The 14,710-nt window shown below is 44.2% G+C and overlaps 1 protein-coding gene across 1 annotated transcript in view; it reads right to left on the minus strand.

The window, feature by feature from the left end:
- LOC147668281 (rho GTPase-activating protein 19-like) overlaps positions 1–14,710 on the minus strand; it is a gene marked incomplete at its 5' end in the record, with an annotated part of 173,199 nt that overhangs the window by 20,511 nt on the left and 137,978 nt on the right. The window contains one exon of the mRNA XM_086948641.1: positions 10,353–10,463. Coding sequence (XP_086804767.1) covers positions 10,353–10,463 — 111 coding nt within the window. The remainder of the gene's footprint in view (positions 1–10,352; positions 10,464–14,710) is intronic.

Raw genomic sequence — 14,710 nt, forward strand, 5'->3', positions numbered from 1 at the left:
AGCAATGTCCAAAGGCAGTGAGCATCTTGACATAGGGTCCACGACCCCACCCAGTCCCGTTTGTTGCAAAACCACATGGCGGTGGTGTTTTCCGTGAACACCTGCACTACTCTTCCCCGGACAGAGGGACTGAATGCCTTTAGTGCAAGACTAATCGTCTGAAGCTCCAGAGAGGTGATGAGACCGGACTTCGCTGGAGACCAGAGTGCTCTGATCTCCACCTCTCCAATGTTGCCACCCCACCCCAGCAGGGATGCATCGGTCACTGCTCTGAACTCTTGTTGGGGAAGGGAGAGGGATCTGCTGTTGACAATATTCTGGTTCGTTAGCGACCACTAGCTTGCCACCACTGGCGTGCAGCGCCCTCTGAGATCTGGACGCAATCGGAAAGTTTCCCCTGATGCTGTGCCCACTGGAAGTTCAGGTTCCACTGCAGAGCCCGCATACGCCACCTGGCATAGTCCACCAGCAGGATGCAGGAGGAAATGAGGGCCAGCAGCCTCAGGGTCATTCTGACCGAAACCCAGGATAGAGGCTGAAAGATCGGAATCATAGCCCGAATATCCCGGACTCACTGCACGGGAGGATAAACCCGAATCTGCGCTGTGTCCAGAACCGCTCCGATGAAGAGGAGCTTCTGTGAGGTAATCAGGTGTGAAATCAGGTGTGACTTCGGCACATTTATGGTGAACCCCAGCGAATGCAGGAGGTCGGACGTAGTCTGGAAGTGAGAGACGACAGCCTGGGGCGAGACTGCCTTCAGCAGCCAGCCGTCAAGATAGGGGAAGACTGGAACCCCTGATCTGTGCAGATGAGCTGCGACCACTGCTATCCCTTTCGTGAACACCTGAGTGGTGCTGGTAAGGCCAAAGGGGAGCACGGCAAACTCAAAGTGCTCGTGGCCTACTGTGAACTGCAGGTAACGCCGGTGGGCCAGCAGGACGGGGATGTGAAAATAAGCGTCCTGCAAGTCCAACGCTACCATCCAGTCTCCGGGGTCGAAAGCAGACAGGACCTGAGCCAGTGTCAACATCCTGAACTTTTCCTTCCGGAGGAAGCGGTTGATGCTCCTTAGATCCAGGATAGGATGCAGGCCCTTGTCCTTCTTGGGCACCAAAAAGTAGTGGGAATAACAGCCACAGCCTACTTCTGAAGCAGGAACGCGTTCAATGGCTCCCTTGGCCAAGAGACCCAATTTCCTGTTGGTGAAGGGCTAGGTGTTCCTCCAATGAACTCCTTATGGGGTAACCCAGTATCCCTCAGAACCTGGGCAGTACAATAGTAATATCAACAACGGTTCTGTCGGGTATGAACCGGATTGCTTCAGAGCCTGTACAAGTCTTACAATCTATATTTAGACATAATTGTGGTACTTCTTATGTCTTTTAGACTAAATCATAAAGTGAAAATCCAAACAAGAAAGAGGGTCAAACATTTTAATCATTGAATTATTTTTTCATTCATGACTTGGTTTTCACCGAGACCCTATAGTTATGCATAGAAATTAATCACAATAAACGGCGCATCCATTCAAGTGAAATGCGACATATCGTGAAATATTGTGACTGAGTGACATAATAATCCGTGATTTATATACACATAAGTGGGGGATATGAGGAAGGGAGGAATTTAAGAATCACTGGGGCCAGTCTATAGTTTAGTGGTTATTGAATCCAGTGTGCCATATTAATTGGCTGTGATATGTTGGATTCTGTTGGCTGGTCCTGTAGTGTTTTTCGTTGACGTTTCGACCCTGTTGACGCCTTAGTTGAGGGTCTGTGACGGGTCTTCTTCAGGACGGGAGAGGGGAGGTGATATTGCGCCTATTAAGTAGATGGAAAAACCATCAGGTTGGATTTTGCACAAGATTTACATTTTAAAAAAGTTAAAAGAATTGGGTTAAAAAATACTGGGAGTGACTGGTTATTGAGACACTCACCTCTGTTCCCTTCATTATTCGAACACCATGGAACTACGTTGGTTGTGGTCTCATCTGGGATGATAAATCTGTGTGATATGATAGAATTTATCAGGGATGTGACAAATGGACCCTGTCTCGAGTTTTCACATAGGGTTCAAGTGGATCTTTACTCACCACCAATGCATGTAGACTTTTGCCTTCGGTGGATTGTTTCAATCAATGTTTCCTATTCAGTGCGTTTGCATCGTGGCACCCAGATCGTCTATCAATTACATTCGGCGATCTGTAAATTAAATATTAAGGTAGGTCAATGTTATTGCGTTGAACCCTGTCTCAGGTACTGTGGACATGGGGTTCATGTGAGTCTTATCATTTTAGACCCAGATCGTATCACGATGATTTTCTGCGATCTGTGGGTTTCATTAGTTAAGGACCTATTTTCTTTTTTTCAATTGTCATAAAACATGGGATTTGCGTGAATCCAAACTCACCACAAGAAACAGGTATTTCTCATTAACTCGTTGTCTCCGTTCCATTCAGATCGTCCTCCAATTATTTATGGCGATCTGTAGAGTTAAGAACCATGTAGGTCAGCGTCTAAGCGGCGTGCTGGGTTACCCCATAGGGAGTTCATTGACCTAGTGCAGGTCTTTACCTGCGAGGGTTTTTTACTCTCATTTATTGTTGTTTTCTATTGTGTAAGTGAGAAATTTGTATTGTCCCTGAAAAACGTATGTATAGATGAATATGTCTGATAAAGAAATCTTATCAAACAGTGAGGAATATATAGCTAAACTAATCCAGGAACAAGGTGCATCCAGTTTCCTATTAAGGAACGAGAGATTGCCAGCAGATGCTGGCCTTAATGGAAAGCTTGCAAAATTAGAACGATTAGAGAAGAAATTGATCAGATCACAACTACATGGGCATGTTCTGACCAAATACCTAGAGGCTAATATAATACCAAAGGGCCTCAAGGTACGAAACAAACCAGGTATCTTCATAGACGTTCCCAAGTTCCGAGAAGGATTCAGTCACCTGGCCAACAACTGCTCCAGGCACTGGATGGTGCTTGGAGTGGAGACGGCCGTTGAGTACGTGAAAAAACTAATACAGGAGACAGCAGACCTTGAGAAAGAGATTTTAGGTGATTCGGCACTCACGAATGCAAAAGAAGCATTGGAGCGTGCCGAAAAATTTAAGTGATTTCATACCATCACACTCGGCAAAAAAACTTGATAAACTAGCGAAAGACGGGAGGAATTACGATAAAAAGGTTACATACCCATACCTTGCCGATAACTATTACCAGCAAGACCAGCCAAGGCTTCTTCACTAATAAAGGAAGACAGGGACCAAGAAGGTTTAACACCTTCTCGAACTCCTCGGCAGGGAGTGGCTCAGACTCGGAAAGTAATCAGCCTTCCACGAGTAATTCTGAGTACCAAGCACAGAATCCTTTTTTAGGGGAGGGCCCCACCAGAGGAAACAGAGGCGGGGGAGACAACAGAACTGGGACCGCCCCAGGAGATGGGGGAGGGCAAGATCCACACAAGGCACATCCCGGGTCAGGTTCTTCCAACCAGATGCACATGGCGAGTTATCAACAAGGAGACAAACTTATCGGTGGTAATGTCTCATGATACATCACTTGAAAACGTTCCAACTATCACAGAGGAAGATAACACTGTTGGAGATTTGGATAGATGACCCGCGGAGAGGATGCATCTACCTGTCTATACCACAGCACAAACTTTAGATCCAACATTGGACGCTGGAGCCATAACATCTATTGCTCCACCAGCTGATCAAATGAACTCTGCTGTACCTACTAAAGACATACTGAATCCGATTGATACTAATCATATTGAGTTGGCAACTACCATTCCAAACCAACAAATCACCGTCACCCGGATTGAGGAGGGTGTACCGACGACAATACAAACCATCGCAACAATGTCACACCAAGATCCAGTGATTAACCTATCTGATTATACTTTATCAGATGTAGAAAAAGACATTTTAGCTAGAGGGTGTCCTTTGTGCCAACAGCTATCCCTGATTTCCTTCCAAGTGCGGTTGGAATTACAGAGGTTTTTCAGGAAAATCAGACTAAAATATTTTTTCCTAAAAAACAGTCCCACACCCACACGATCTGCTACCCTGTTCAGACCAGTTTCCACGTTTACGCCGGCCCCATTTATGATGAGTGAGAGGATACTGGACTTTGAGAAAATAGTCCTAGAAGAAACCATGCAAATGATGGGTGAACGGAAATAAATAAAGTATAACAACAGCAAAGAAGAGAAAAAGGCACTACAGGAACTGGCGAACAATGAGGCTATAGTGATAAAGGCGGCGGACAAAGGGGGGGGGCAATCGTGGTACAAAATACACAAGACTATATCTGTGAGATTGAACAACAACTTCAAATGCAAGATAGTTACAGCAAGGTAATGAGAGATCCCACCTTGCAAATAAAGACCCTTATTGAAGCCACGACTAAAACCGGAATGGAGGACGGTTTTTTGAGCCAGCATGAACACGATTTTCTTAACCAACGGAAACCTAGAATTCAGACTATATATGCGCAAGAGGCTCGATAAACTACCCGGTAGGCCCATAGTATCAGGCTGCGGATCGATCTTGGAGCCTCTAAACAAGTTTATTGATTATTTCTTACAACCCTGGGTACCAACTACCAAATCCTATGTTCGTGACAGTATGCACATCATTCAGCTACTGGAAGCTCAACCATTTGACAATAAGAAGCAGATTTTGGTGACACTTGATGTATCATCACTATACACGTCCATTCCCCAAGCGACTGCAATAGAAATCATCAGAATCACATTGGATAAGAGGGACAGACCACACTGGATCCCGACTGACTTTTTGATTAAAATCCTGGAAATAGCAACGAGAAATAACTTCTTTGTGTTTAAAAACCAATTCTATTTTCAGTGTAAAGAAGTCGCCATGGGCGCAACTTATGCTCCAAGCCTGGCCAATATATTTATGGACCACTACAAAGAGGAACACCTGTATGATCTGGGCAACCCGTACCTGGACAAAATCGATGTATGGAAGAGATAAATCGATGTGCTGCTGATCTGGTCGGGAAACGAAGCAGAACTCAGAATTCCACGTTTGGCAAAACAGCAGGAGCAATGACATTCAGTTCACAATGGCATATGATTCAGATTCCATTGACTTCCTGGACCTCACATTTAAAGCTGAAAATGGCCTTTTATACATGGATCTATATTGTAAGCCTATGGAGAGGAATACGCTATTGAGGTATGAGTCTCACCACCCAAGGAACCTGAGAGACAACCTGCCTTATGGGCAATAAATACCTGAGGCGAAGAAAGAATTGTTACCAGAGAAAGGACTTTTTCCGTGAGGCAGATGACTATACCATGAGATTAAAGAAACGGCGTTATCCATTAGGATTACTCAAGCGCGCAAAAAAACGTGCATGGTACCAACCACGTGAGCAATTACTGGAAGTAAAAGATAGAACTGATGAGACAAGGGTCATGGTCTGTGTGACCACATACAACACAAGGACTGCGGATATCAAAAAGATCATAAAGAGATATTGGAACCTTGTAGCAGCGGAATTGCAGATGGAAGAACAAGAGCTGTTTGCATTTAAAATAGGAAAAAACATTAAAGACACTGGGATCAGGGCATTTCTAGAACCGCCAAAACAGCCAGATCTGAGAAGTATGCTGAATTTACCGCCTGTGGTTGGGCACCACAAGTGTGGGAGCTGCAAAGCCTGTGATCTGTGTCAGGAAGGATCCAGTTTCACTCACAACTCCAAAACACATAGATTACCCCACTTCACGAATTGCAATAGCACCCACGTCATATATACCATCACTTGCCCCTGTGGGTTGCTGTATATTGGGCAGACGATGCAAAAAGTCAAAACAAGAATTTTACAGCACATGAGCAGACTGAGATGTAACACAGTTGGGGCCCCACTTGTAGAACATTATAACACCCACAAACACAAACCGGGCGAAGTGGAATGGAGGGTGTTAGAAAAGGTAACCACAGACGCAAGAGGGGGGTCACTATCAAAGGCAATGAACTATAAAGAATGCAGGTGGATACATTCTCTGAATAGCGTACAGCAAGGTTTGAATGAAAGAGGAAACAGCGAGGCAGATGGGGCCAATTGTAAAATGTATAGCAATGGGATTCCAATGTATCTGTATAACGATTAATTTTTTTAAAAAAAATACTATGTGATCAAGCTCATGATACCAATTTCACACTGCACTCCCATCCCCCTCCCTCCCGTCCTCACTTATAAGCCAAACGAGGTGCCGAAGAGCCAGGCGTTCACAAGACGTCCAACAAGGCTATACGGCATGCTCAATAATGATGATGGGTCATACGGATCCGATTACGCGAGGGCCGATAAGCGCGTTAACAGGTTGCCTAGCAACGCAACAAAACACACCTCCTTGCGCCATGTCGTCACAGCCAGACGCAATCCGGAAGCCGAACGCACTGTATCCTAGCAACGAGGCCACGTCCTCGAGGGTTAGACCAAGCTGCACCAGCGGTCCCGCATTCGGAAGCAGGATAGCTCCGGGAGAACACACCGGACTGTTACCCTAATTGAACTCCGTTATGATTATCGAGACCGTTACCCACCGGTGAGTGTAGAGGCCATTAAATGTGTAGAGTAAACTGTTTTTTCAGTTTGAAACCCTTAATATGCACGCCGCTTAGACGCTGACCTACATGGTTCTTAACTCTACAGATCGCCATAAATAATTGGAGGACGATCTGGATGGAACGGAGACAACGAGTTAATGAGAAATACCCGTTTCTTGTGGTGAGTTTGGATTCACGCAAATCCCATGTTTTATGACAATTGAAAAAAAGAAAATAGGTCTTAACTAATGAAACCCACAGACCGCAGAACATCATCGTGATACGATCTGGGTCTAAAATGATAAGACTCCCATGAACCCCATGTCCACAGTACCCGAGACAGGGTTCAACGCAATAACATTGACCTACCTTAATATTTAAATTTACAGATCGCCGAATGTAATTGATAGACGATCTGGGTGCCACGATGCAAACGCACTGAATAGGAAACATTGATTGAAACAATCCACCGGAGGCAAAAATCTACATGCATTGGTGGTAAGTAAAGATCCACTTGAACCCTATGTGAAAACTCGAGACAGGGTCCATTTGTCACATCCCTGATAAATTCTATCATATCACACAGATTTATCATCCCAGATGAGACCACAACCAACGTAGTTCCATGGTGTTCGAATAACAAAGGGAACAGAGGTGAGTGTCTCAATAACCAGTCACTCCCAGTATTTTTTAACCCAATTCTTTTAACTTTTTTAAAATGTAAATCTTGTGCAAAATCCAACCTGGATGGTTTTTCCATCTACTTAATAGGCGCAATATCACCTCCCCTGCCCCGTCCTGAAGACGACCCGTCACAGACCCACAACTAAGGCGTCAACAGGGTCGAAACGTCGACGAAAAACACTACAGGACCAGCCAACAGAATCCAACATATCACAGCCAATTAATATGGCACGCTGGATTCAATAACCACTAAACTATAGACTGGCCCCAGTGATTCTTAAATTCCTCCCTTCCCCATATCCCCCACTTATGTGTATATAAATCACGGATTATTATGTCACTCAGTCACAATATTTCACGATATGTCGCATTTCACTTGAATGGATGCGCCATTTATTGTGATTAATTTCTATGCATAACTATAGGGTCTCGGTGAAAACCAAGTCATGAATGAAAAAATAATTCAATGATTAAAATGTTTATTGACCCTCTTTCTTGTTTCGATTTGCACTTGATGATTTAGTCTAAAAGACATAAGAAGTAGCACAATTATGTCTAAATATAGATTGTAAGATTTGTACAAGCTCTGAAGCAATCAGGTTCATACCCGACAGAACCGTTGTTGATATTACTATAGGTGTTCCTCCAGCAAGCAACATAATTGAGGTGGCATGGATGGAGGGGTAGTCTCGAAGGGGAGGGAGTAGCCCCTTCGGACTATCTGCAAATCCCCCTTGTCCGACGTGATTTTGAGCCAGTGGGGGCAGTAATGGCGAATCCTGCTGCACACTGGCGATTGGGGGCCCTGAAAGGTCTGATTATGAGGGTTTGGAGGCTGCCGCAAAGGGGGTGCTAGTGGGCAGGCCTGTCTACTGGCCCCAGACCCACTTGCGGAGGCCTGTGGCTCTGGGTGGAACCACGAAGGGGCGTAAAGCAGACTGCACAGGTCGGCCATCAAAGGGCATTTCCAAAAGTGTTGCTTAGACATCACCCGAAAAGCCAGTGGAACTCAACCAGGCATAGCGTCTCAGTGCTACTGACGTAGAAATTGTTCTGCCTAGTGAGTCGGCGGTGTCCAGCCCAAACCGGATGGGGAACTTCACAGAGTCTTTTCCTTCGGCAACAGCACAGGAGAGCACAGCCCCGGCGATCTCCGGGGACTGTGGCAGCACCTATGCAACTGTGTCCCACACCGAGTGGGAGTAACAGCTCAAGAGACATGCAGTGTCCACAGACAGCAGTCCTAAGCTGGAGGGAAAAAACATCTTTCCCAGCTTCTTGTATTCCCTTTCAGGTGGTCCGTGAGGGAATGCGCCCTTGGAAGTCGAGGCTTGGACCACCAAGCTCTCATGGGTGGGGTGTTGGGAGAGGAAAATGGGGTCGCCTGGAGCCGGGCGGTGGGTGGGCAATCATCCTATCCACAGGAGCCCCTGTGTTGGTCTTGGACAAAGTGCCCACAAGGCTGTCCGTGAGGGCCTCATTGAACGGCAGCAGGGGTTCTAAAGAGGCTGCTGCTGGCTGAAGCACCTCGGTCAGGAGGTTAGTCCTGACTGCTACCTTAGGAAGCTCAAGGTTTAATGCCTCGGCCGACCTACACCACTGAGAAAGATGCACCCTCCTCCGTAGCCAAGGTAGGGGGAGAAAGCATGACAAGGTCTGGGGATGTATCCGGACCACTGGCCTCACCCAACTCCTCTCTCCAGTCCGGTTCTTCCAACTTGTCTGCTAGAGGGTCCACAGACCCCTCACAGTCCTCATCACCCTCCTCTGTTAGCCACTCAGGGCGATAGGGAACACCAGGCTAGAACAATAGTACAAAAGTACTAGTCGGCGGCGGTCCCGACATTGATCCAGCTCCGTGTCTACATCGAGGGGGAGGCTGGGGTAGACCTTGGGTGGGAACACAACAGACGACGGAGGCATCCACGAGGTAGACCAGCGCCGATCTGGATCCAGGCATGGATCCTTGGGAGCCCTGCGGCACCAAAGCCGCAGGCATCGAAGGCCTAGAACCCCCAACCGAGTCCACGGGGCAAGCAAAGCAGGGCTGCCCGAAGATTGAATACACAGCTTCGTAAAAGCTTCGAAGCTGGGCAGCGGTTGCACCCATTCCCGGAAAGAGTGGGAGGGCCGGAATCGACCCAATAGGCTCGGCGGGCGGAGCCGGACGACTACCTTCTGCTTCCTGTGTTGCATCGACTGCCGGACGGGGAGAACGCAAAGAGCAACTGTGCTTAGTCTTTTTTTTGTGCTTCGACTTACCCGCACACGAAGACTTGGATGGAGAGTGGTGGTGATGGTCCAGTGACCTACCTCTCGACCGGGACCTCGAACGGCGCAGAGTTGACTGTCAGGCCTCGAGAAGCTTTCGGGAACGCTCCAGCAAAGACTTTGGGTTCATGGCCAGGCAGTCGGAGAATGACTTCAGGTTGTGGTCGTGCTCCAAGCACCAAAGGCACACAAGGTGCGGGTTCGTTACAGACAAGTGTTTGTGACAGGAGTCACAAGCCTTGAAGCCGGTTCGAGGACAAGACATCCCGGCATGCACCAGTAGTCTAACAACTCGAAAAAAAAAGTCCTAAAAAGGAAACAAAAAGTGTCTCGCGGTACCGCTCTCTGGATCTGCTCTGGCTGGCGCAAAAAAAAAAAAAAAAAACTGTCGTCAGCGCGGAAGGGTGGCGTCTAAGTAGGTACCACAACATCATTCCGGGGACCACAACGAACGCGGAGTTGAGAGAAGGGTCCCCTAGCTTCGAATATTTGCTCAAGTTTAAACTTTACTGCTCCAATATTCTTTCTCCTATTAATTAAAACCCTCTCTTCCCAGAGTCGCATAGCACTCTTGTTCAATATTTTAGTTGTGATGGTGTGTGCCTTTTACTTGGCCGGCTTGCCTTGTTAGGATACTAAGGCAATGTATTAGGGAAGGGAAAAATCCTATTTTTTGTGCTTAAAATGGGACCTATAATCCTTGCTAGATATTAAAGGAAGTCAGAAGTTTGAATTTCGTGGAAATAGCATGCAGGAGAGTTTAAATACCCATGTCCCAGGAAACACCATCACTTACTAAAATGACATTTTCTTTGAAAGTTCCCTTCAGTTCTTGCGCTGCCAAATATTCTGAAGATACAATTCGACTTCTCTTTTCCAAGATTACAGGATTGCCTAAAACCTTGCGCTGATTTTGAAAAGAAAAATAAAGTTAAAAAACAATGCAGAAAACTCTGATTTAATCAATCAAAAATGAGGAGACACTGTTTTTCACTTGTGATGTCCTTTTTCTAGGCCAGTCCCTCAATAAACATCATGCTGGGAACCACTTTTACCAGAACTGAGGGATAGAAAGATGGTGTCATAGGATGTTATCTGTGGATTCCAGTTAGTTTGTGGTTGTGTTGCAGAAGTAAATATGAGGAAGCAAGGTTTGACCCTATGCTTGTGTAGCGTTGTGTTGTTTTTGTCCCAGGTTTGCGTTTTATAAATGGCTATAGCTTGCTGAAACTGGAAAAGCTGTTTTTTGCACATAGTGACGTTTGGAAACCTCCTCACATTAATCACGCCAGTCAAAAAGCATATCAGCCCGCCCTGGCGAGAGCTCGGAAACTATTTACAGCTGGGGGCCAGGCCCAAGTGAATGTTTGAAATTGTTTAAAATGAAAATACTATGGAACCTGGGCAACAATGAAGTTGTCTCCCCATTTAGCTGGGGCTGCTTTTATTGATTTCATATTGGCTTGGATGGTATTTTACCAATCCAAAGATATAATACTGTGCCTGGAGAGGTAACAGGCTTTTGTCATGTTACAGCTAGGCATGGAAAGCACTAGCTAATCCTATGCTTTAAACCTTTGTTGCAAAAACGGCAAAGCACTTTGTCACTTTTCTAGCAGGGTGTGGCTGGCAATGTGCTCATTCAATGCTTAAAACCTCTTCTAGAAAAATAGATATTTGAGGTGTGCATTTTAGAGTGTCGGAGTTGTAGAGTGCTTTATATAAAAAAGCGAACAGATAATGGGTAACCCAATAAACCCTTGTAGGTATGGGCAATGAATAGTTCAGAACATGAAAGCTACAAGGGATTTAGTTCATTCACTGAGTGGAATAAGTTCGGTGGTATAAGTCAATGAAGTTAGTTCAAAGGAATCTAACCGATTAATATTCCTATAATATCAGCTGAGTTCATAAAAAAACATTCAATGTTAACAAGAGAAACAAGAACACACGGGCAAGTGAACAGGTCTAAAAAAAAAAATTATATAAAGAAATTAATCAGAAAGTTAATTCATGGGGAATCAGAAACAAAAGATGGGCACAGTGAAGTTATGAATGAATGTACGCAGGTCAACAAATCAATAAATAACAAATCATCAACTCCTTTTCTTAGGAGAAGGGTAACCAAGTCAAATGATGAACAAAGGTGTACTCTTGAAGCAAAATTTAGAGCTTAAGGAGATGATGATAGGGTCGACGTTTCGGTCTCCAATGCTGTTGTCTATGAGACCATCATCAGGACTAATATTATGCACAAGGTTGCCCCTTGACAATATGGCAGGCAGTGGTATAGCCAAACGTGTTAATGGCCAAGTCAGATACCGCAAATGTATCTGCAAAGGATATTTAATCTCAAGGCGTCAGAGGGATACTCGATGGGGTAATAAGTCGACCTCGCAGTATCGCCAATCTTTAATTTATAAAAGTGCGGGCAGTGCTTCAGAGAAGTAAATCATCAGAAACGAAGTTAGCCGAGAACGGCTAACTTCGGCTAACTTCGTTTCTGATGATTTACTTCTCTGAAGCGCTGCCCGCACTTTTATAAATTAAAGATTGTCGATACTGCGAGGTCGACTTATTACCCCATTGTGTATCCCTCGGACGCCTTGAGATTAAATATCCTTTGCAGATACATTTGCGGTATCTGACTTGGCCATTAACACGTTTGGCTATACCACTGCCTGCCATATTGTCAAGGGGCAACCTTGTGCATAATATTAGTCCTGATGATGGTCTCATATGATGGTCTCCCCGTCCCACGTACCAGAACCACCAGTTGGGGAGACAGACGCTTCTTAGTGGCAACCCCCAGACTGTGGAACTCTCTTCCTTTGTTTATCAAAACCAGTCCCACTCCTATCATTTTCCGTTAACTCCTGAAAACCTGGTTATTTAGTCAATGATCTATTTGGTAGCTCTCCGCCCTAGGCAGTCTGATATGCGCCGAGACACCTTCGGGTAGTTCTGCACAATAAAAATCTCATAAACAAACATAGACAACAGCATTGGAGACCGAAACGTCGACCCTATCATCATCTCCTTAAGCTCTAAATTTTGCTTCAAGAGTACACCTTTGTTCATCATTTGACTTGGTTACCCTTCTCCAAAGAAAAGGAGTTGATGATTTGTTATGTATTGATTTGTTGACCTCTGCGTACATTCATAACTTCACTGTGCCTATCTTTTGTTTCTGATTCCCCATGAATTAACTTTCTGATTAATTTCTTTATATAATTTTTTTAGACCTGTTCACTTGCCCGTGTGTTCTTGTTTCTCTTGTTAACATTGAATGTTTTTTATGAACTCAGCTGATATTATAGGAATATTAATCAGTTAGATTCCTTTGAGCTAACTTCATTGACTTATGCCACAGAACTTATTACACTTATATAAAAAAGCAGCTCTCCACTTAAAACTTGGGAGCTACACAAATTTACCTACTCCCTTTTTAGATAATTTATGATGCACTATAGACCTGAAAGGGTATTGCCTTGAAATACATCTTTATGTGCGCGGGTGATGATGTGTGCCTTCCGAGGTTAGTCGGGGTCTTCTGTGAGCTGGAGTACCTCTTCTTGGGTACGCTGTTTGAATGGTAGGCTGGTACCAAAAGATGTAGGTTCTGTTGTGGTATTGTGCTTTTTCTTCTGCTGTATGTTGTTAGTGTATCACCAAGTTTCATTTTTTACTTGTGATCTTGTAGGAAAGCACCCTAGTAAACTTAGCAGGAAACTGCTTTCCAGCTACCATAGCGGCTAGAATGCCAGGTTCACCAGGTTGAGTGCGTATCCGCCATCAAGCAAAAAAATTGGCATTGCTGTATCTGTTATAGAAGAGTAATCAATAGCCTCAACCAGGTAATGTGGATTTTCAGATAAGAATCGAGGGATAAAATCAGTTGGATCATGATGAATAAGATAAAAAAAATAATTCAGACCAATTTTACTAAGAGTATTTTCATAAATATTTTATAACTTTAATTTAAAAGCGTGATTAACCAGCTTGGTATATATAGCTCGGAAATTTTATTTCGTTATAAAAAAAGTGCTCCAATGTCTCATGCCAAAATATTCTCTGAAATTAATTTTGTGTGAAAACGAACACCAAGAAGAATTATTAGTTTTCATTCTGAAATTAAGTCTTATAATTCACAAGGTACCCAGTCTTGACCTGGGTCTTTAAGGCAGGGTAATACGGGTAGCGCTGTGTAGACGACTTCTGCTTTAATGGGATTCAATAGAGCAGTCTTATAATCATGACAATTTAAGATTAGCTGCCTGTAGAAAGTTTTTTAGACATATCTAGTTTGAGGTGCAATTTATCGAATATAATTTCTTATTGAACCCCAAGAATGCCCTTCAAGCTGTCCCCCGGTCCTCAAAATGCATCCTATTTCCTCTTCTAAAATAATTTTTGGAGGTATTTTGAGAATTCCCGTCTTAAATATAAACATGCCAATAACTGCCCACATTGATTATGCTCCTCACAGGGTAGACCATATTTAAATGTACAGTCTTTCTTTCCGGAAAAATTAGGTTAGCCATCTCAAGCAATGTATTTAAATCATCTAATTACATTCATATGTGCCTGGTGTAAGTGTAGATCTACATTCTGTTCTCTTGACCATATTTTATTCTTTTTCCCCAGGCAAAGAAATGAAAGCTCATCTAAGGAAAACTTTAACTGCATCCCACACTATTCTAATTTAGGCAGAGCCCTTACTTATCTTTAAATATTCTAGCCACAAACTTTGCCGTGCTATATTAGTTTCAGAAGTGTTCAAATTCTCTTTCAGATAAACCATACAATGATCTGAGATAATAGTGGAAGAATGGATGTCTCCAGACAATTAAAATCTGGCCTTTCAGAACATAATCTATCCTGGCATAAGTATTCTACTTCTTGCTTTCATATGTGTACCTTTTGGCACTAGGATGTTGTATCCACCAAATATCTTTACCCACAAACTCTGCATCAATGTTTATATTGCGGTCAGAATATGCAGCCTTCCTTGTCAAAAATGTCTCCATTAGTTGCCCTGGTATATTTCATCCTACAGTGTGTTATAGTAAAATCGCACCATTGCAACATGGCATATGGCAACTCAAGCAAAAGCTCTAATAGTGAATCAGGTTCATCCACTTTAAGTCCACC

The sequence above is a fragment of the Lissotriton vulgaris genome, unplaced genomic scaffold (genome assembly GCF_964263255.1).
Source record: "Lissotriton vulgaris unplaced genomic scaffold, aLisVul1.2 SCAFFOLD_1942, whole genome shotgun sequence".
Classification (NCBI taxonomy): Eukaryota; Metazoa; Chordata; class Amphibia; order Caudata; family Salamandridae; genus Lissotriton; species Lissotriton vulgaris.